Source organism: Aotus nancymaae, unplaced genomic scaffold (genome assembly GCF_030222135.1).
Source record: "Aotus nancymaae isolate 86718 unplaced genomic scaffold, 86718_ANA_hifiasm-v0.15.2.pri h1tg000006l, whole genome shotgun sequence".
Lineage (NCBI taxonomy): Eukaryota > Metazoa > Chordata > Mammalia > Primates > Aotidae > Aotus > Aotus nancymaae.
This window is the reverse complement of record NW_026988417.1, coordinates 39,009,904-39,033,171: the sequence shown is the minus strand read 5'-3', so window position 1 is coordinate 39,033,171 and position 23,268 is coordinate 39,009,904. Positions and strand designations below refer to the sequence as shown.

At 44.4% G+C, this 23,268-nt stretch overlaps 1 protein-coding gene across 4 annotated transcripts in view; it reads right to left on the bottom strand.

Moving 5' to 3' along the window:
• Positions 1-6,855: 6,855 nt before the first annotated feature.
• The window catches only part of RHOH (ras homolog family member H), a 59,320-nt gene continuing 42,907 nt past the window's right edge, over positions 6,856-23,268 (bottom strand). For all 4 annotated transcript variants that reach the window (XM_064366540.1, XM_064366535.1, XM_064366537.1 and 1 more), the window contains exons 2-3: positions 12,007-12,128; positions 6,856-11,688 (exon numbers count right to left, since the gene is read on the bottom strand). In XM_064366540.1, the coding sequence (XP_064222610.1) occupies positions 10,902-11,477 (576 nt within the window). In that variant the 5' untranslated portion in view covers positions 11,478-11,688; positions 12,007-12,128 and the 3' untranslated portion in view covers positions 6,856-10,901. The remainder of the gene's footprint in view (positions 11,689-12,006; positions 12,129-23,268) is intronic.

Below are 23,268 nucleotides of genomic sequence, written 5' to 3'. Positions count from 1 at the left end.
GTCCCAGCTTCCCCAAAGCCATCTGTGTGTCTTGGGCAATGAGGAAAATCAGATTCTTCACCTGTAAGATGATAGATTGGGCTAAATCCTCCCTGAGGTCCTTTTCAACTCCAAAAAATGGGAGTCCAGTAAATAACAGAGAAGCAGGGGAAAATGTTCTGCCATGTTGATTTAGGTATGAGCCCAATAAAAGGGTCTACACTAACAAGAGAAAAAATAAAAATTATATGGGTTTGCATGCAGTACCCAGAGAAGCAAGACAAATACAGTTTGAGGCCTGGATTTATGGATTATTTCCTTCTTTCTGACTTTTCCATTTGTTAACAGAGATACCAGCGATATCTGTTTACTCAATGAATGCCTAGCAGACAACCACATAGTAAGTGGGTTCAATTTTTTAAAAAATGCTCTGATAGCAAGGATGAAAACAGTGACAGCCAAGGCTTGGATGGAAGACCTCACTTCTGGTCAGTGACTGCACGTGCGTGGCCTGCATGAGCCATGTTATCCTCCTGGTCCTCACCTCTCACACTAACACCTCACAGGGTCATCCTGAGCCTCAGATGAAAGCATCATGGAATGGAAAAAAGGGAGCTTGGAGCGAGAGATCTGATTACAAATCCTGATTCTGCCAAGAATTAGTTACGTGGGCACAGATGAGTCATTTAGCATTCCTGAACCTTAGCTTCCTTGCCTGCAAAATGAGTCGAATAATTACAACCCACAGCATTGCTGTGACGTCATTGGACACAGCGTACACAAAGTACTTTATAACCTCTAGAGTGCTGACCGAATGCTGGCAATCATTAAAACAAGACAAGGAAAAGCACTTTGGAAAATCTTAAAGTACTAAGTGAACTAATGTGGGGAGATGATGACTGTGATGACTGATTCACTTATGAAACATGGTTCAGCATTACTATGGGCACAGCACTGTTAGATGCTAGAGCAATCAAAGTTGGGTGAGAGAGGTACCAGGTGCCGGGCTGCAGAGAGAAGCGATGAAGAGGAGGAAGAGATAGAGGAGAAAGAGGAGATGTATTTAAGAAGTACACATGTGCAGTGACTTATCTGGGGCTGTCTGAAGACTTTTTTAAAAAATAACTTCAGTCCAACACCTCAGTAAGTCAATTCCCTGAGACAACAGACCTACGATGCAACAACTGCCCTTAGGCTAACTCTGGTGACTCACTTGTGAATTGCACCCCTATCTGTTTCAATTAGTGTAAAAGTTCTACAGACAGATTGTGCCGCCTCACTATGTTCTTATTTAAACATGGCTACAGAGGACGTCCAGCTGCATCAACAGTTGGGCTCCAGCGAGCTGCAACCTCGCTGCTTCTCAAGCTTGTGCTGCCGCAAACATACATGCTCAGCCTGCAGATTCTTGGAATTGCTCGGCAGGACCCTGCAGGCCAGCTCTTCACTCTACTTTGAGTCCTGTCTAGGCCCTGAGTTCTAGTCATTTCCTTCCTTTTGTCCAGAATCCGTTAGAAACCACTTGCCTGTGTAAACCTCCGGCACCACCCTGCTGCTATGAATCATGCCAATTTTCTGTTCTGGTCTATTTGCTAATCCATTCCCTGAAACCACCTAATTCGTTTGTTCCCAGCAGGCAGACAGATGGGTTAGCATCCCCAATGAAGGCAGTCACTGCTGGAGGGTGCTGGGCCATATCGAACACTGATCATGGCAAAAAGCACGTGTGTCCCTCTCAGGGCAACAGGGAGAAACCTAGGCCTGCTTTCTTTTTCAACGAGATGGTTTGTGTAAAAACCAGATCACTAAATGTGGTCTGTCAACATCTTTCAGGCCTCTCCTCAATCAGGCCTCCCTCTCCTACCAAACTACTAAATATTCTCTCTCCCTTTTCCTGATTTATTTTCTTCATAGCACTGATCACCCATCTACATTGATCTTATCTGTTTCTTTTATAACTCCAGTTCACATCCTTATCCCTAATTAAATCCTTAAACTCCATGAAAGTGGGAACATTGGCTATTGCACAGCTTGACACTAAGGCCAAGGTGCAACAGGAGAGACAGAAATACAAGTGAATAATTAGGAAACAACACGACAAGTCCAGCTATGGAGAGATGCTCTGTTAGTCATCAAGTCCTCCGCTTTCTCTGAATCAACCCCGTAAAGAACCTAAAGAACTCAGTACATTCTGAATGAAAAACAGGTGAACGGAGTTGTCTTCACATACACCAAGAGACTGACCCTCTGTTGATCCCTTCTGTAAGATACTAAAAGTAACCTATTTGTGCTGAGAAACAGTACTAGGGGCCAGGCACAGTGGCTCACGCCTGTAATCCCAGCACTTTGGGAGGCCAAGACAGGCTGATCACCAAATCAGGAGTTTGAGACCTGCCTGGCCAACCTGGTGAAACCCCATCTCTACTAAAAAAATACAAAAAAATTAGCCAGGCATGGTGGCAGGTGCCTGTAATCCCAGCTACTCAGGAGGCTGAGGCAGGAGAATCGCTTGAACCTGGGAGGTGGAGGCTGCAGTGAGCCGAAATCTCGCCATTGCACATCAGCCTGAGCAACAGAGGGAGATTCTGCCTCAAAAAAAAAAGAAACAAACAAGCAAACAATATTAGAAATAATTAAAGTACAGCAAACATGGATTGAAAAGCAAATGTATGAAAAGTGAACAAGTAAAAATTCTGTAAATTCTTAGGAATTTACAGAAAAGTGCAACAAAGAGTAGGAAGAGTGAGGTGGCCCGGATCTGCCACCAGCTTGCGGGCTTAGGCAGGTCAGGCGATGTTCTCAGTACCTCAGGGTCTTCATCCTTAACAGCAGAATCCTGCCAGCTCTGAGGTGAAGGACAAGGGAATGACATAGCTGCCATTTATTGTAGTAGACATAGTGTAGCCTCTACCCACATTAGCTCCTTTAATGCTCATTATATTATTTTCTCCATTTTACAGAGAGTTTAGTTAACTTACACAAGCCTGCAGAGCCTAGTGAGTGGTGGGGCTGAGACTCAAGTTCAGACAATTTGGCTTTAGAACCTGAACTTTAAATTTTTTATTTTTTTAAAAAAAAGACGGGGTTTCACCATGTTGCTCGGGCTGGTCTTGAACTCCCGACCTCAGGTGATCCGCCCACCTTGGCCTCCAAAGTGCTTGGATTACAGGCGTGAGCCACCATGCCCGGCCTAAATTTTTTAAATTAATTATATCATACACACACAAAAGAATGCATAACATATATCTGGATATTTTTGAAGAAAAAATAATAGAAAAAATTAATGAACACTCAAGTACCCATGTCCCAAACTTAAAAATAGAACATTACCACTACCTGTGACACCCCGTCAAAACCCTCATCGCCTTTCTCCCCAGAAGAGGGAAGCGCTTACTTGAATGATGTGTTAATGATTGCTGTGCTTAAAAAATTTTTTATTCTTTGTTTTGAGACGGAGTCTCTCTGTCACCCTAGCTGGAGTGCAGTGGTGCAATCTTGGCTCACTGCAACCTCCACTTCCCGGGTTCAAGCGATTCTCCTGTCTCAGCCTCCTGAGTAGCAGGGACTACAAGCACCCGCCACCACGCCCAGCTAATTTTTGTATTTTTAGTAGAGACAGGGTTTCACCATGTTGGCCAGAATGCTGTCAGTCTCTGATCTCATGATCTGCTTGCCTCAGCCTCCCAAAGTGCTGGGATTACAGGCATGAGTCACCACGCCCAGCCAATGTCATATTTTTTAATTCTCTTGAGAATATGGTGGTTTGGAAATAATATTTTAAGGGTGGATTTTGTTTTCATTCCCCTGAGTACATGTGAGATGAAGCACTTTTTCTTTTCTTTTCTTTTCTTTCTTTCTTTTTTTTTAAGACGGGGTTTCACCATGTTGGTCAGGCTGGTCTTGAACTCCCAATCTCAGGTGATCCACCTGCCTCAGCTTCCCAAAGTGCTAGGATTACAGGCATGAGCCACCGCGCCCAGCTGAAATGAAGCACCTTTTCTAGTGTTTATTGGTCACATATATTTTCTCTTCTGGGAAATATCTGTTTAAAACTGGGCTGTTTTCTTATTGATTTATAGTTGTTCTTTATGTATTATGGATACTAGCAGAGCTTCTTGAATGTAAATATATTGTTAGGAGACCCACAATTTTTGAATGTTGCTATCCCAGAGCTATTCTTTTGTTCATTCAGATTAGAATTAACTAACCTCTTCCTTTCTCTTCCAAGCAAACAGATGTTAAGAGTGGTATTTCTTAGGTTTTGAGGCTCAGGAAAAGGCAATTGCCTAGACTGCCAACCCATATCCTTCAGTAGGGGTTTGAGCAATCATTTAATGACAGACTATATAGATGACTAATGAGTCTATCACTCAGAGTCCTACAGGAAATGAAATTTATTATTCCAGGTGGTGCAAATGAAGAGACTTGAATGAAAGCACTGCTTATGGAGGTCGGGGTCAAGGGACCACATCGGGGATGCTGCTACATCCAAAGACGAGGACCAGCAGGAAGCCACTACCCCCCATAGGGCTGAGGGTGAGGTAGGGAAACACCATCCTAGGGCCCAGTAGAAGCTGGATCCATGGAAAAGACACTCCCAGTAGGAGCTAGAACCATGGAGGGACTCATGGCTATTGCCAAATAAGTAGCACCAAAGCCGGAAAGGCATGGGGAAAAAACGCCCAACTGTTCGCTGTCACTACGCTCTGATTTCCTGCCAGTGTCCCATTGGCTGAACTCAAGTGGAAGCCAGGCAGGAAGAGATTGGGTGATTCAGTCCACAGGGTTAGCCTCCCAGGCCCAGAGGAGGGCAGGGAAAGGTGGAAAATGGAAATGGGGAGTGGGGACAACAAGCAGAGAGCAGTCAGGAGGGTGGGATGTGAATTACCTGAGACTTTATTATGGGAAGAATGATAAAAGGAAACTTACATAGGAAGACTGCCAAGCTCTCATCATCACCACTTCCCTGCAGTGTGTAACGAGGATCGTTGTCACCATCTTAAATTAGCAAGTGTAATGAAAATATAATTTTTAGCTAGTCAAGTTTAATTATACCAAAATTACGTGGTAAAACAGACACATTTTGTGCGTTTTTGTGTGTTTTGGTTTTGGTTTGGTTTTTGTTGCGGGGGACATAATAGTCTTGCTGAATCCCCCAGGCTGGGGTGCAGTGGTGCAATCTCGGCTCACTGCAACCTCTGCCACACGGGTTCAAGCAATTCTCCTGCCTTGGCTTCCAAAGTAGCTGGGACTACAGGCGCATGCCACCATGCCTGCCTAATTTTTGTATTTTTAGTAAAGACGGGGTCTCACCATGTTGGTCAAGCCGGTCTTGAACTCCTGATCTCAAGTGACCCGCTCGCCTCAGCCTCCCAAAGTGAGCCACCACGCCCAGCCCACAATCATTATTATACCAATATTTATAGAGTATCCTAGGAATTAGTATTTCTGTTTTAAGAAAGGGGAACTAAAGCCAAATGTGGGATCACAACCCACATTTTCTGATCCCAAAATACATGACCAGTGTCTGGTCTCTCCACTCCCTCATTATGGCTTTCTACCTACCATTAGTATTGAGTTCCAGATTAGGATACATTTTAGAATCTACCAAAAAATTAATGTAGACTTTAGGTTTAATCAAGAACTCTTTATGAACTTATAGCACACATAATTTTCAGAGTTCATCTTTTCTTGTGAAAACCTGCTTGAGATCTTAGCCATTGATTATGTTTCTTTCCTTTATCTGGGCAGATACAGTCTCAGGAAGAGTAGGTCCCTACTATTGAATTGTACTGATCTCACTCAACTTGTAAGCATTGCTTTCTCAGCACTGGGGCCGAACATTCACAGATGCCCGGTCCCCTCTGTCATATCATAACTCTACAGAGGCACCAACTCAAGTCCTTCCATCACATCTCATTCTGGGTAAAGGGCCCCCCCAAGTACCAAATCCTTGAAAGAAAAGAACTAGACTTTCCTTTTCCCCATCACTCCCTTATTCAAAGGAAATACCTGAAACCTCAGGGGTGGAAAAGTGAGACAAGAAAAGGAGAATATTGGCCAGGTACTGTGGCTCACGCCTGTAATCTCAACACTTTGGAAGGCCGAGGCAGGTGGATCACCTGCAGTCAGGAGTTCGAGACCAGCCTGACCAACATGGTGAAACTCCATTTCTACTAAAAATACAAAATTAGCCAGGCATGGTGGAACATGCCTGTAATCTCAGCTACTTGGGATGCTTAGGCGGGAGAATCACTTGAACCCAGGAGACGGAGGTTGCAGTGAGCTGAGATTGCACCATCGCACTCCAGCCTGGGCAACAAAAGCAAAATTCCACCTCGAAAAAAAAAAATGGAAAAAAACGAAGAGAAAGAGAATATTGGCTGGGCACAGTGGCTCACATCTAAAATCTCAGCACTCCAGGAGGCCAAGATAGGAGGATCCCTTGAGCCCAGGAGTTCAAAACCAGCCTGGACAACATAGCAAGACTCCATCTCTACAACACATTTCAAAATTAGCCAAGAGTGGTGGCATGCATCTGTAGTCCCAGCTACTTGGGAGGTTGAGGTGGGAGGATCGCTGGAGCTCTGCAAGTGGAGGCTGCAGTGAGCCATGATCACACCACTACACTCCATTGTGGGTGACGGAGCAAAACCCTATCTCAATAAAAAAAAAATTAATTAAAAAAAGTAAAAGGGAACATTTCTCAAGCTTTTTATAACATTAAATTTCATCTCTGCCAATTTACATGCAATCAGCCTTTGGAATTATGCTTTAAATACCAAGGGTTGGAATAAAGACCTTTGCAAATGATGGTGCTGTGTGACATAGATGGGTCCCATTCTCATTACCAGAAAGAAAAGGGGAGGACAAAGATCAGACTTGGAATATTTTATTTAAACATGTATTTTTTAAAATACAGCCTACTTGACTGATGAGGGTGGGGCTGCAAGCTACATGAGGTCGGATGTGGCAAGGCCATTCAGTCAAGCTGCTCTGGGAGGAAGTGGGGCAGGGTGGTTCTGAGCAGAGCTTTGGAGTCACACAGACCCGCTTGAGACTCCCGGGGCAGCCACTCACCAGCTGCATGGGCTTGGCCTTGTCACATCAACATGGTGAGCCTCAGTTTCCTCTTGTAAGATGGGACTCAGTGTAATGCGGGCCTACACACACGTGGCGAAAGAATGCTTAACAAGGTGGCCAGCACAGCACATCTGAAGCACCGAACGAACTTTAGCTATCAAGACGCTTCCAGCTTTCTTGTCACTCACCGCCCCGGATTCTGCTGCCCAGTTAACTAGTGGGTGTAAAGTAAGACAGAATAGAATCGCTGTGGATGGAATGTTTGTGTCCCCACAAATCTCAAAATGTTGAGGCCTAATCCCCAGTGTGATAGTAGAAGGTGAGGACTTTGGGAGGTATTAGGTCATGAGGGTTGAATGGGATTAGTGTCCTTAGAAGAAGAAACCCCAGAAAGATGATCTCTTGCTCTACCATGTGAGAACACAGCAAGAAGGTGGCCATTGCAAACCAGGCAGAGGGGTCTCCTCAGAACCCAACCATGCTGTGCCTGGTCTTGGACTTCCCAGCCCCCGGAACTGTGAGAAATATATTTCTGTTGTTGAAGGCCCCCTGGTCTATGGTTTTCCACTGTAGCAGCCCAGTCTGATGGAGACAAGGATGGATTACCCCTCCATGCAAATTAACTCTTTAATGTCATCAAGAACATACTTAATGTTGCTTGATAGCTAACTATTAACTATTAACTTGGAATAGTGAAGAATCGATAAGCGACAGTCTACTAAAAGGTACCACAACTCTTGAGGTAAAAGAAACCCATATCTGCAGGCGGGGCGTGGTGGCTCACACCTGTAATCCCAGAACTTTGGGAGGCCAAGGCGGGCAGATCACGAGGTCAAGAGATGGAGACCATCCTGGCCAACATGGTGAAACCCTGTCTCTACTAAAAAAAAAAAAAATACAAAAAAATTAGCTGTGCATGGTGGCGTGTGCCTGTAGTCCCAGCTACTTGGGAGGCTGAGGCAGGAGAATTGCTTGAACCTGGGAGGCGGAGATTGCAGTGAGCCAAGATTGCGCCATTGCACTCCAGCCTGGCACCTGGCAACAGAGTAAGACTCTGTCTAAAAAAAAAACAAAAAAAAAACAAAAAACAAAAAAACCCATATGTGCATCTAGGCAGGCAAAAGAATGTGCCCATGTGGAACACACATCACATGGATTCTACCAAGATGGCCTATTTTTCTTCTTACCCTTGCAAGGCGGGTGAGGGTCTGCTTCCTTTTATAACCACTGAGCAGCACAGAAGCCCAATGCCTTTCCTTTAATTCAGTTCAACACAACTTTAGTTCCATTGCCTTCCCTGTGCTGAGTCCTGGGGACAGTGAGGAGACCAGGAGGCAGTGCTACCTTCCAGAACAGCAGTCTAGCAGGAAGACAGACACTTACTGACTCCATTTCTGCCATGTTCCATCACTGGAAAGGGTTTACACATAGATTCCTGGTCTCAGGTGTGAGGGTTGCCAGAGGGAGCTGCTAAGCTTGGCTCCCGCCAACTGGTGTAGGTCTCACCTGCGTGTCCTTGCCCAGGTGACAGAAAAGCCATTTGACCGTGCCCTCTCTGGCCTTCCCTTCCTGCTCTGCTGCCACGGTGGAACCACCTCCTCTTCTCTCACTTAGGATCATGTACCAGAGTCCTTCCCACTTTCAGATACCCACCCCCATCTCTCTTCAACAAGAGAGAAAAAAGCCTGGGGGACAGCCCACTGCAGTGAATGGAAATTCATTCCCACTGACATGTTAAATACCTCTCACGCAAAGGCTGGCCCTGAACATCTGCATTTGTGATTTAATCTGTGTGTTGAGGGAGAAGAAGAGGATCCCAGGGATATCAGAGGATATGAGATCCCTTCCCCTCCCCTGCCCAGTCATCTTTCAAGCCCCCCACCCTTGCTGAGAACTAGAGACAGGGGCTCTCGGGTCAAGGGAGGCGGGTGACTCAGAGGTGAGGACAAGCCCCAGCCTGGGGAGCTGAGATGACTGGGTCAAGGCAGCTGTGTCAGCCCCAGGGAACCAAGGCAACCCTCCCACCAGAGATCAAGACCCCAGTCCCAGGCCTTTTACTGGAGAGAGAGAAGGAGAAGGCAATATGTGAATGAGCACAAATTCGGTTTTTGATATTGATTATAGACATAAGGAATTGACCACACGAGGAAACAGAAAAAGTAGTTTGGCTATGTCAATATCGTTCTAATCAAAGTCATTGATGCCAGCCGCCTTACCTTTTGTGTGTAATAGCCATTGTTACCCCAAAACAATGATGTACCTTCCTAAAGGTTGTTCAGAGTGTTTCTAAGTTTTGATTGGGGCACTAATTGATCTATCTAGGTGCCAGCCTTTACAATTTCTTTTTGAGACGGAGTCTTGCTCTTTCACCCAGGCTGAAGTGCAATGGCACAATCCTGGCTCAACGCAACCTCCGCCTCTTGGGTTCAAGCAATTCTTCTGCCTTGGCCTCCTGAGTAGCTGGAACTACAGCTAATTTTTGTATTTTTAGTAGAGACGTGGTTTCACCACAAACGTGCTGGGACTACAGGCGTGAGCCACTGTGCCTGGCCCAGCCTTTGCAACTTCTACCTTAAGTTAGGTGGTCTTGTATTCTCAACTTTAACAGATGAGCAACACCATTGCTTTTAAACTATTAGAGAGAATGGGGTTTGAGGTTGTGTGTGAGAGCAGGTTGTGTGAGAGTCTGTGTGTGTCTATTTACTCAGTATTTCCCCTGATAATTTTCTGTTATCTGGGCAGCTGCCATAGTGCTTTCCTCTTCCCGTGCTTGGCATTTGATTTTTCTCTTTTAAAGACTGCAAATTCTACCTTTTTCCCCTTACATACACATATATATGTAGACACCTTCCCGATAATCCTAATTAGATCTTGTAATTCATAAATTATGTTGCCACAACAGCTTAGTTTAGAGCTTAAATATAACAAATTTGTCAAATTAATGGAACTTTGACCCCAGTGCCTTTCAGAAGACTGCAATCGCCTGGGAGCCACCCTATCAGAAGTGAAAGTGAGATTCTCCCGCTTGTTCTGTTTCAAGTTCTGTTGCTGTTTCTTGGAGCAGTCTGATTCTCTACTGAAAGATGGAGTTCCAGTCAGTCTTGTGAATGAGAGGGGAATGTTTAATTGGAATTGAGTGAAAGACACTATCATAAATAAGTGATGTTTTATCATTTCAGAAAAATATAGTAATAACTTTAAAATGATTAGGCAGTATTAGGATATTTCATGGAACTGTATTTTATATCCAACTCTGAATAACAGGTAGGTAGAAGATAAATTGCAAAGATTCATTTATGGTCGTTTTTAAATTTGATTACCCATTTAAATCCAGCAGCCAAGTGGTTTCAACAGACTTTCTACTTGAGGTGAAAATAATAACACTACAAACATATGAAGAGCTTCGTATGGTTATTTCACTCACAGAGCAGTTTATGTTTTCGAGGATGTAGGAAAAGATTTTCCAAGTGTGAAAACTAATTATATACAAAAGCAATACATTGTGTTATTAGTTAAATAAAATGTGTCTTTAAATATGGAATTCTTTGAAAAACTCACTTCGTTGTCCAAAATTGTGGAGACTGTGTCACTTTTTTAATCAAAGATGGAATATTCATTGCAGCTTCCCAAGGGATTTTCAAACTGGCCCAGGCAAGGAGTTCACTTGTAGAGTGTAGTTAGTGAAAACATCCAGTGGCCAAGCCTTGTCAATAACTGTATCCAAAAGGAGACGCTGCTTGGGGTGTACCCAGAGAAAACATCAAGCTTTCCTGGCTTCCCCCCGCTCCCCATTAATCTCTGGGGCGCATACGTAAGTGTTGTGTGAAGTCTCTTGGCTTTTAGAAGATCTTGCACTCATTGATGGAGAAGAGTCTCCTTCTGTTTCGCCTTCTGGCCTGGTTGACGGCAGTTCGGACGGCACACTCAAACACCTGCTGTACCCCCCGGTTGCTAAGGGCTGAGCACTCCAGGTAGCCCTTGGCTCTGACGTCCTGGGCCAGTCTCTTCCCGTCTATGGCATTGATGCAGGAGGCCCTGTGGGGCCCCATCTCCCGCTGGTCAGTCTGGGTGGCCACCACCAGTACAGGGGTACAGGGCAAGTTGCTCCTGATTTCACCAATCCACTTGTTCTTCAAGTTCAGGAACGAGTTATGGTTGGCCACAGAGTAGCACATCAGCACCACGTCCGCCTGCTGGTAGGACAGGGGCCGGATGCTTCTGAAGGCGTCATTGCCCGCTGTGTCCCAGAGGCCCAGGCTGATCTGGATGCCATCCATGAAGACGTCCACCCCCGTGTTCTCGTACACTGTGGGTTTGTAGGCCTCTGGGAAGGTCTCGGAGGTGAAGCGCACCAACAGAGAGGTTTTCCCCACAGCAGAGTCGCCCACCAACACGCACTTGATGGAACTCAGCATCTTCCCAGCCTCGTGTCCTACTCACAAGTCAGAATCCCAAAGGAACTCTCAGTGGGCGGCAGCAGCACACGCCATTCAGCAAGGGGAATGCGAGCCAGGTAGGTCTGCGTCCTCAGGACCTCTGACGGTGATCTGCAGAATGTTACTTCTCCCTGCCCGTCCAAGGGAGACTCGCCGTCTGCTTTGAAAACCTCCAAAGCCGAGTCTTCAACTGGAAAAGAAAGAGAAGGTGGGTGGGGGAATGAAGTCTTTCTTTCTTGCCTTTTTTGTAGACAGGGGGCTTCCTCACTGGCAAACTGATTAAAGGTGGGGCAATCTCAGTGTAGCCATCCAACCCCACTTGTGCAATCCACTCTTCCCCTCGATGGGGAGAGCTTAGATCTGTCTTTCCCCAGCATACACACCCGCAATGCCTCCCGGTCAAGAAGCAGAAGCTGACTTTATCTCTAAAAGCACTCAAGTGATTAAAAAAAAAAACAAAAACAAGCAACTGCTCTGATTGCAACATGAAAAAGACCTCAGTAGCAACCTGGTGTGTGAAGGAAATGTTTCCAAACAGCTGTCTCTCGGCTTCTGCTTCAAGAAGTGGCAAAGGGTCCTGAGAGCGTTCTCTGCTGCTTCAGCTTCTGATGGATCTAGCCCCCTTGGAAACTGCAAGAAACAAGAATGTTAGGAGCGACAGTTGCTATATGCATTTCCTTTTGTTTACTGACTAGTCACATGGTCCTTGGTTTATGGGAATACGTGTTGTGGGAGGGGAAGAGAAATTACTAGAACTCTAAAAATTTGCTGTGGTTTTTCCAAAAACTGGAAAGAGATGCAGCAGACTGGCCTTGGAGTTATCTGCATCTGGAATCAGGCACTATCACTTACACATGGCTTTGAGTGCATTGCTTGAACTCTACGCCTCAGCTTACACATCTGCAAGATTGTGATAAATTTAGGCACCACTTCTCAGAGATGCTGCGAGGATTACATTATTTCTTTCTTTTAACATTTTTGGATGGCCATCTGTGTATCCAGAACTCCGCTAGGCCCCTGGTTAAACAAAATATCTTGCTTGAAAGCAACCATATTCAGTGCCTGCCACTTAAACAGGACTGCATAAATGGGACAGAATCTGAATTTCATGAAAAAGCCAAATAAATTCTCTTTCAGTGCGGAGGGAAAGCTCCAGGCAATGAGCTCCACCTTGGAGGCAGTGTCGTGTCTGCTGCAGCACGATGTCACAAGGCCAGCCCAACTCCAGACAAAGAAAAGTCTTTCAGACCAAAATTCAGAGTAGAAGTTACTGCTGCAATCTGGGCTTATAACCTCTCCCCTTGGCGATCCTCCTGACATGTGCCACGCAAGGCAATACAAAGCAAACCTACAAGTCTGGTCTAAGACATGATTTTTAAGTCACTTCTCTAAACCCTGGCATTCCTTTCCAAAACATTGTTTTTCTTTCTCTCTCTCTCTCTTTTTTTCTTCTGAGACAGGATCTCACTCTGTCGTCCAGGCCAGAGTGCAGAGGTGTCATCACAGCTCACTGAGGCTGGACCTTCTGGGCTCAAGTGATCCTCCCACCTCAGCCTCCTGAGTAGCTGGACTGCATGTGTATGCCACAGCTGGTCATGAACTCCTGGCCTCGGGGATCCTCCTGCCTCAGCCTCCCAAACTGTTGGAATTACAGGCGTGAGCCACTGCGCCCAGCCTCCAAGACATTTTTATCCTTGTCAACCCACCATCTCTGTTGTTTAGTTATACCTAATAGGCTTTGCAAATGAGTTAGCCAAATAAATAATTCACATGATGTTCACATATACATGTTTTTAAACACATGTAAGTCAGGTGACCTTGGCCAAATTACTTAACCTCTTTGAACCTTGGTTTTCTCATAAAAATGAAAATAATAAAAGGACTTTCTCATGTGATCATCGTAAGGATTCAGAATGTGAAGAGTCTGACTTAGCACAAAACCTGGCATCTGGGAATTATAGGGAGCCATCAAGTCATCTATTTCACTACTATCTGAAATACCAAATACTGAACATCCATAGCGGAGGGACTGCTTTGCCAAATGTTCACCTGGACTCTTTCTGCACACTCACACCAGGTCATTCTCATGCACGATGGTCCTGGGCCCCATCTGATACCAGACCTTTGAGGAAGACTCCTTGAGGGCTCCATAGGCTTTGGTTAGACTTTAGATCCTTAGACCACGAGGCAACTCAAATATATGCATGTGTGACTTAGTCCAGAGCCAAGACCTCTTAAGACATTTTTAAGTTTTTTTTTTATTAAATTTAATTATTTTATTTTTTATAAATAGAGATGGAGGGGGTCTCACTCTATTGCTCAGGCTGGTCTTGAACTCCTGAGCTCAGGCGATTCTCCCACTTCAGTTTCCCAAAGTGCTGGGATTATAGGCATGACCCCAATGTAGCAGGGCCAGAATTAGGAAAAATGTACATGCACCAGTCCTTTATTTATTTATTATTTATTAATTTTATTTTATTTTACTTTACTCTTTTGAAATGGAGTTTCGCTCTGTTGCTCAGGCTGGAGTGCAGTGGCATGATCTCGGCTCACTGCAACCTCCACCTCCTGGGTTCAAGCAATTCTCATGCCTCAGCCTCCTGAGTAGCTGGGACTACAGGCATGCACCATTACACCAGCTAATTTTTGTATTTTTGATAGAAACGGGGTTTCACCATGTTGCCCACACTGGTCTTGAACTCCTGACCTCAAGTGATCCACCTGCCTTGGCCTCCCAAAGTGCTGGGATTATAGGTGTGAGCCACTGCACCCTGCCACTGGCCACCTTTATTTTTTGAGACAGTCTTGCTCTGTCTCCCATACTCACTGCAGCCTCCACCTCCCAGGCTCAAGTGACCGATCGTCCCCCCTCAGCCTCCCAAGTAGCTAGGATTACGAGCACTCACCACCATGATCAGCTAAGTTTGTTTAGTTTGTGTAGTGACAAGGTCTCACTATGTTGCTGAGGCTGGTATCGAACTCCTGGGCCCAAGTGATCCTCTCGCCTCAGCCTCCCAAAGTGTTGGAATTACAGGCATGAGTCACCACACCAGCCCGTTCGATTATTTAAATAAACTTTCTAATAAACTGACTGAGTGAAAGCCAAATTTCCTGAGCAAATATCTGCAAAAGGAAATGAATAAGGCATAATTGTTAAGGTCATGGGCTTTAAAGTCAGGTAAACCTGGCATTGAATCCAAGCTACTCAATTGACTACCTATGTGACAAACTTGGAAGATTTTCGTAACCTTCCTAAGCCTCAGTTTCTTTCTCTGCAAAGTCAATGTAATAATATGATATCTGCATCACAGGATCACAGGTTGTTGAGAGTATTATGTGTGCCTAGAGTGCAAAATTCTTAGCAAGTTCATAATATAAACATACTATATGTACATAGTAAACATGCAGTAAGTCATCCCTATTAATAGCATCATCAAATAACAATTACTAAATATAATGATAAACAGTTATTAACTCTAAGTGGGGAATTTAAAGTAGCACAAAGAGGTTTCTCCAGCAAAGGGTGTTCTGTGTGTTTCACACCCAGACATGGCTACAAAAAGAGAGAAAGGGAGGGACTCCCGTCTGAGCTTTGCTACCTAGAGAGTCGGTAAGGAGAAAAAGTCTCTATTCAATCAAGTGAGTCTCCTGTGCCAACCAGTTCTGACCCCAAGTGGTCCATCAAGTCAGCTCTCAGGGCCTCAGTTTCCCAAACTGTAAAGTAGTTCTTGATAGTCTTATTAAAACTGAAGCCAAAAGAGGAACCTTTATTATCTGCCACAGTGAATACAAAAACACACTGCATTATGGTGCGGCAGTAAAGATGGATGATAAGCCTTGAGGACAGGAGGAACCTTGGCAGATGCCTAAATATGGAGCTGGGGGAGGAGGGGGGTAGGGGAGGAGCTGCGTTCTGAGGCAGAGCGATACCCTATATGGACATGACAGATATCTTCAGAGTGGGTCACATGTGTCCAGAAGCGAGCCGCCACAGGTTACACCATCAGCATGTGAGCCTGATGGGCTTGATTTCAGTGGAATTTCTCCGAAAGAAATTTTCTCTAAAAGGGCTTCTGAGTGAAAAAAGTGAGTCTTCTGTGGTATTTCCCAAGTGGCTGACTCGCAAGAGTGGCCCAAGTACGTCTCTTCATACGGAAGAGTTACGAGAGCATCTTCATACAGCGTCGTGGGTGGTGACACTGAGTGGCCCTCTAGGCCGTTCTTCTCAGGGCTTGAATCAGATGGACTTAATGAGCCTTCACTTCCAGAGCCTCCGGGGTCTCCATAACTTGATGTTCTTGCCCTTTTTCCTCTTTCTACCATTTTCACAGAAAAAGGTCCCTCAACAGGCCTCCATGGTTCACATGCACAGAGACAGAGGAGGGAAGGGAGGCTTCACGTCGCATAAGCAACAGGGTTCAGCCCTCCTGCCCACTCTGGCAAAGAGACAAAGAGAGACACATCCTAACCCGTTTCCTTCTCCGGAAAACTGAGGGCTGTCCAGTAGGAAATTCTGGTTTCCTTTTGGCCTCAATAATGGCCGTGCTAACAGACGCCCATTCTCCACCATAACACCCTTCGCTGGCTTGCACCGTGCCACCCTATTTGCCGGAAAGGTCTGCTCTTCCTTCACGCCCCAACTCCCACCCCTTCTGGAAAGCCTTCCTTGACCCCCAGCACTCCCCTGCCCCTGCCAGATCAGATGATCCCTGCTGTGTTCCCCAAACACCTCTATGTACATTTGACATAGATACCACCACTCTGCTGAAATGGTTGGTCTTCTCAATTGTAAAATGGAATCAGATCTGCCCTGACTTCTTCACTGGGAGCTTATAAGGGTCAGATGGAAATGATAACAACACAGAAATCATTTCTGCTTGTACTTTTACAATACTTTGTACATTTGGAAATGCTCTCTTATTGGTTTCGCAAGAAAGTCTTTTTGGAACAATACAGCATAATATAAAGCTTGAGTGAAATCATGACTATTATTAACTACTATTATTGCAGGTTTGGAATTAGCTGGGTTTTGATGGAGGTAGCTTACTTCAAAATGCTGGTGGAATCCTCAGCTGTCTTTTTAAAAAAATATGAGTCCATCACCGGTTGGGGATGGTCTATCAGTTACAGAGAATACATCTAAATGTCATCCTCCTCAAGGAGCTTTGCACAAAGGACCTGTGCTGGTAGCAGCCAATGCATTCGTTAAGGAAATTGATTCCACCATGAATCTAACACAATTAGATGGCCAGGAAGTCACCACGCTCCTCAGCAACCCATCTCTAGCCAGCACCTTCAATGGCCCTTTCACAGCCTAGCAGGGACATCCCAGCAAAAGCCGGCCCTGCTCAGGATGGGTGAACCCATGGGGGAGCTCCCCAACTGGAAAGTGGGGCTGAGTGCTTTGTTCTTGTGGAGAAAGCAAAGCAATTCAAAAAATCTTAAGCAACTTTGGAAAAAAAGTGTAACCATCTCTAAACTTTATCACTCCAAATTATTACCAGTTTTCACTATCTAACAAATAGACACTTGTATATATCTTCCGAATATTTTTCAGATTTCGATCTCTTGACCTCATGATCCACCCACCTTGGTCCCAAAGTGCTGGGATTACAGGTGTGAGCCACCACGCCCGGCCAATATTTTTCAGATTTAAACTTTTCAAAATTTCAACATTGTCTACACACTTGCTGGATTTTAGCTAAACAGATTTCCACTGTTTCAACAATTCCTAACTGCACAGCTGTTCCTCATTGTCTTTGGATTAGTTCCATATTTCACCGTAATTAGCAATATATATGTACATATGTGTATATGCAGAGACATAACTTTATGTATATAAGGTATAGGTAAGTTCCTTTTTTTTTTTTTTGAGATGCATTTTTGCTCTTGTTGCCCAGGCTGGAATGCAATGGCATGATCTTGGCTCACCACAACCTCCGCCTCCTAGGTTCAAGCGATTCTCCTGCCTCAGCCTCCCAAATAGCTGGTATTACAGGCATACACCACCACGCCTGGCTAATTTTGTATTTTTCATAGAGACAGGGTTTCTCCATGTTGGTCAGGTTGGTCTTGAACTCCCGATCTCAGGTGATCCACCCGCCTCGGCCTCAAAAAGTGCTGGAATTACAGGCATGAGCCACCATGTCTGGCCCGGTTCATGATGTTTTAAAGGATATCTGTTGCTTCCAGATCTGGATAATGATTCCACAAGTGTGTGCACTTTGTGAAAATCCACCAAGCTATATACCCACGATATGTTCACTTTTCTGTATGTAGATTAAACTTTCAACAAAAAGCATTTTAAAAAATAAGGTTACCACCTTTGCAGTGAACGTCTTCTCAAGTAGTATTTTAAGTTTTACTTGCAAGAGTTTATTTCACTATTCTGAATCCTATCTTAATAATTCCCCCTACAGTGTTGCTAATTGCTACAAATAATCACTAAATTTTTCTCTCAAAATCACAAAAAGAAATCATTTTTAAATCAGTGATTTTTTTTTTTTTTTTTTTTTTTTTTGAGACAGAGTTTCACTCTGTTGCCCAGGCTGGAGTGCAGTGGTGAGATCTTGGCTCACTGCAACCTCCGCCTCCCAGATTCAAGCAGTTCTCCTGCCTCAGCCTCCCAAGTAGCTGAGACTACAGGCATGTGCTACCACACCTGGCTACTTTTTTGTAGAAGTTGTGACATGATAATCTCTAAAAGTTTAGTAGAAACAGGCTTTCACCATGTAGGCCAGGATGGTCTCAATCTAACCTCGAGATCCGCCAGCCTCAGCCTCCCAAAGTGCTGGGATTACAGATATGAGTCACCGCACCCAGCCAAGTCAGTGAATTTTTGTACATAGATCATCTTCTGTTTGAAACAGATTTTGTTCTGAAAGTTTGTTGCAAGATGCTGGGTTTTTTGGCCAGGCACAATGGCTCACGCTTGTAATCCCAGTGCTTTGGGAGGCTGATGTGGGAGGATCGCTTGAGGCCAGAAGTTTAATACCAGCCTGGGCAACATAGCAAGACCCTCTTTATACCAAAACAAAAATGCTGGTTTGCAACTTTAAACATAAGTTCACTTGAATAGAAAATGTTAAGCAGTATTTATATTCCTAAGCTTGATGCATATTAAACCTCTTTATAGTTGAATTAAAACAAAACATTGCCAAGTCCTGAGGCCTTTTATTATTTCAATATATTAAGCTCTGAAGCCTCTCTGAGCCGTGAGTCCTGCCCTCTGACTGCCAACCAAGCAGGGACTGTGGTCTCTTCCCCTCCTCTGGCCCAGGAATTCTGCCTTGACTGGTCTCTTCCACTCCCAGGAGCACAATCAAGGAACTGTCGCCTGAGGTCTAGAGTTCTTAGCCAGGTTCAACAGCCAAATACAAGACTAGCCAGCGAGGCAACAGCCCAGAGCACCCTTAGAACCTCATCTCAAAACTAGATGTACTCCAAGAGGTACACTCAGGGCAGGATGCGTGGTCTCTGAACTTCTTTCTAGGGAATGTGCATCTTGTTTACCAAAGGTCTCATGTTTTTCTCAATTGAGTATCCATGTTTGGGGCCTGAGCTGAACTATTCTAGGAAAAAGAGAGCAAAAAGGCAAATCATGCCTGTCTAATCATTCTATAATGTCACAATGCTATAAAGTAAGGCTATGGCCCGCCCATGGCTGAATCCAGCCTGCCACGTGTTTTTGTATGGGCGAGAAATTTAGAACGATTTTTACATTTTTTTAAGGGTTGAAAAAAATCCAAAGGAGAAAAACATTTTATGACCTGTGAAAACTATATGAAATTCAAGTTTCAGGGTCCATAAGCAGCATTTTGTTGAAACACAGTCATGCTCATTCACTGGCATGTTGTCTATAACTGCTTTCTTGCTGCAACACAAAGTTGCAACAGAGACTTTATGACCCACCAAGCCCAAAACCTTTTCTTTTCTTTTTTTTTTTACGGAGTCTCACTCTGTCGCCAGGCAGGAGTGCAGTGGTGCAATCTCGGCTCACTGCAACCTCTGCCTCCCAGGTTCAAGCTATTCTCCTGCCTCAGCCTCCTGAATAGCTGGGACTACAGGTGTGCACCACCACGCCCAGCTAATTTTTGTATTTTTAGTAGAGACGGGGTTTCACCATGTTGGCCAGGATGGTCTCCATCTCTTGACCTTGCGATCTGCCTGCCTCAGCCTCCCAAAGTGCTGGGATTATAGGCGTGAGCCACCGCACCCGGCCACCTAAAATATTTCAATCTGGTCTTTACACAAAAAAATTTGCCAGCTCCTCCTAGACAGAAAGGTAGGTCAGGGGAGAGAGATCCAAGATGGCTGATCACTAGCAGCTCGGGATCATAGCTCCCAGTGAAAGCGCAGAGAACGAGAGGACGCCACACTTTCAGACGAATATTTGTTGCTCACGGACCAAGAGATTCCCAGCAGAGGAGCCCCACGGGTCACCAGGGCGACTCTTGTGGCTGGCGCGACGGTTTTGCTGGCACCTCAGCGCGGCAGTTCTTGGTGCAGAGTCCAGAGATTCCCGGGCAGAAAAGCACCATCAATCTTAACACCGCTGTTTTGGCCAGCGCAGTGGATTGCTCAGATTTCAGCGCTGGGAATCAACAAGTTGGACGTCCGCTCAGAGACCTAGTTAGAAAGTCGGTAATTACAAAGACGACAGAGGGATAAATATATAATGAAGAGAAGAAACCAGCCTAAAAAGGCAGAGAATACTCAAAATCAGAATGCCTCTCCCTCTACAGGGGATCGCAGTTCCTCATCAGCAATGGAACGAGGCTTAATGGAGAACGAGTGTGTTCCATTATCAGAAGCAAGTTTCAGAAGGTGGGTGATAAGAAACTTCTGTGAATTAAAAGAACTTGTTCTAACCCAATGCAAAGAAACTAAGAACCTTGAAAAAAGGTTTGACGAAATGCTAACGAGAATGGACAATTTAGAGAGGAATATAAGTGAATTGATGGAGCTGAAAAACACAACACGAGAACTTCGCGAAGTATACACAAGTTTAAACAGTCAAATTGATCAAGCAGAAGAAAGGATATCAGATGTCGACGACCAGCTTAGTGAAATGAAACGAGAAGACAAGATTGGAGAAAAAAGGATAAAAAGGAATGAGCAAAGTCTCCAGGAAATATGGGACTATGTGAAAAGACCTAATTTACGTTTGATAGGTGTACCTGAATGTGATGAAGAGAATGAATCCAGGTTGGAAAATATTCTTCAGGATATCATTCAGGAAAACTTTCCCAACCTAGCAAGGCAGGGTAATATTCAACTCCAGGTAATACAGAGAACACCACAAAGATATTCCTCAAGAAGACCAACCCCAAGGCACATAATCGCCAGATTTATTAGGGTTGAAATGAAGGAGAAAATACTAAGGGCAGCCAGAGAGAAAGGTCAGGTTACCCACAAAGGGAAACCTATCAGACTTACAGCAGATCTCTCAGCAGAAACCCTACAAGCCAGAAAAGAGTGGGGACCAATATTTAACATCCTTAAAGAAAAGAACTTTCAACCCAGAATTTCCTATCCAGCCAAACTAAGCTTTACAAGCGAAGGAAAAATTAAATCTTTTGCGAACAAGCAAGTACTTAGAGATTTCACCATCACCGGGCCTGCTTTACAAGAGCTTCTGAAAGAAGCACTATACATATAAAGGAACAACCAATATCAGCCTTTCCAAAAATATATCAAAAAGCAAAGAGCAAGGCTGGGTGTGGTGGCTCAAGCCTGTAATCCCAGCACTTTGGGAGGCCGAGGGAGGTGGATCACAAGGTCAAGAGATCGAGACCATCCTGGTCAACACGGTGAAACCCTGTCTCTACTAAAAATACAAAAAATTAGCTGGGCATGGTGGTGTGTGCCTGTAATCCCAGCTACTCAGGAGGCTGAGGCAGGAGAATTGCCTGAACCCAGGAGGCGGAGGTGCGGTGAGCCGAGATCGCGCCATTGCACTCCAGCCTGGATAACGAGAGCGAAACTCCGTCTCAAAAAAAAAAAAGCAAAGAGCATCAACACAATGAAAAATTTTCACCAACTAATGGGCAAAACAGTCAGCTAGCATCAAATGGCAGTATTAAACTCATATATATTCAAATTGGATAAAAAGCCAAAACCCATCGGTATGCTGCATCCAGACCCATCTCACATGCAACGATACCCAAAGACTCAAAACAAAGGGATGGAGGAAGATTTACTAACCAAACAGAGAGTAAAAATAAACAAAGAAATAAAAAGCAGGAGATGCAATTCTCGCCTCTGATAAAATAGACTTTAAAGCAACAAAGATCAAAAGAGGCAAAGAAGGACATTACATAATGGCAAAAGAATCAAAGTAACAAGAAGAGCTAACGATTCTATAGATCAACGAGATAGAAAATTAACAAGGACATCCAGGACTTGAACTCAGACCCGGAACAAGTAAACTTAATAAACATTTATAGAACTCTCCACTTTAAATACACAAAACACACATTATCACCTCACACCTATTCCAAAAGTGACTACATAATTGGAAGTAAATCACTCCTCAGTAATCGCATAGCATTTCATAGGTTTAAATGAAATATTGGTTGGCTGCTTGTTTGTTATTTTCTTCCCTTATTCCTTCCTGTCTACATCATTAAGTATAATTATTGGTATAAGAGAGGTTTTCTTTTTTTTTTTTCTTTTTTTTTTTTTGAGACAGAGTTTCGCTCTTGTTACCCAGGCTGGAGTGCAATGGCGCGATCTCGGCTCACCACAACCTCCGCCTCCTGGGTTCAGGCAATTCTCCTGCCTCAGCCTCCTGAGTAGCTGGGATTACAGGCACGCACCACCATGCCCAGCTAATTTTTTGTATTTTTAGTAGAGACGAGGTTTCACCATGTTGACCAGGATGGTCTCGATCTCTTGACCTCGTGATCCGCCCACCTCGGCCTCCCAAAGTGCTGGGATTACAGGCGTGAGCCACCGCGTCCGGCCAAAAGAGGTTTTCAATACCCATTTCTAAACTGCATTCTAGCCTGGGCAAGAAAGCAATACTCCCATTCTCTCTCTCTCTTTCTCTTCCTTTTTCTTCCTCTTCTTCATTCTTTTTTTTCTTTCTTTCTTTCTTCCTTTTAAAAAAAAAAAGAAAGGTAGGTCAGAGTAAGGAGCTCATAGACCTGGAGTCAGGCAGGCTTGGGTTTGGCTCCAATATCTGCCACTTGAATGCATGACCTTGGGCAATTACTTAACCTTTCTGAGCTTCGGCTCCTTTGACGACAAAGTCAACTATGCATAGCGCCTACAGCGTGGACTCTGGAACCATACTGCCTTTCTGCCCCACTGGCTATGTGATCTCATGAAGATCACTTAACTTCTCTAAGCCCCTCTTCCATAATTGTAAATAGGCAATAATAATGGTACCTATCTGGTGTGAGTTGGTTGATGGTATTATTTTTAATAATAAAAATAAATAAAAAATAATGGTACCTACCTTACAAGGTGACTGTGCAGAATTAATGGGTAGTGCATGTAAAGCACACTGAATAGTGCCTGGAACAGACAGTACTATAGAAGTATTTACCATTATTATCATTTGCCTTCAGTGGGTGTTGAAGATGGCTCTGAGCTAGTTTATGTCATGAGCCTAAAACAGTGCCTGGAACAAAACAGGAACTAGCAAATAGCAGCTGCTATGATGATGCTGATATGAACCAGGACTATAGACACGCAGGAGAGGGAGCATCAATTCTCGAAATGGGAAAAAGGAGTGGTGATTTGGGAGCCCTGCATTTAAAAG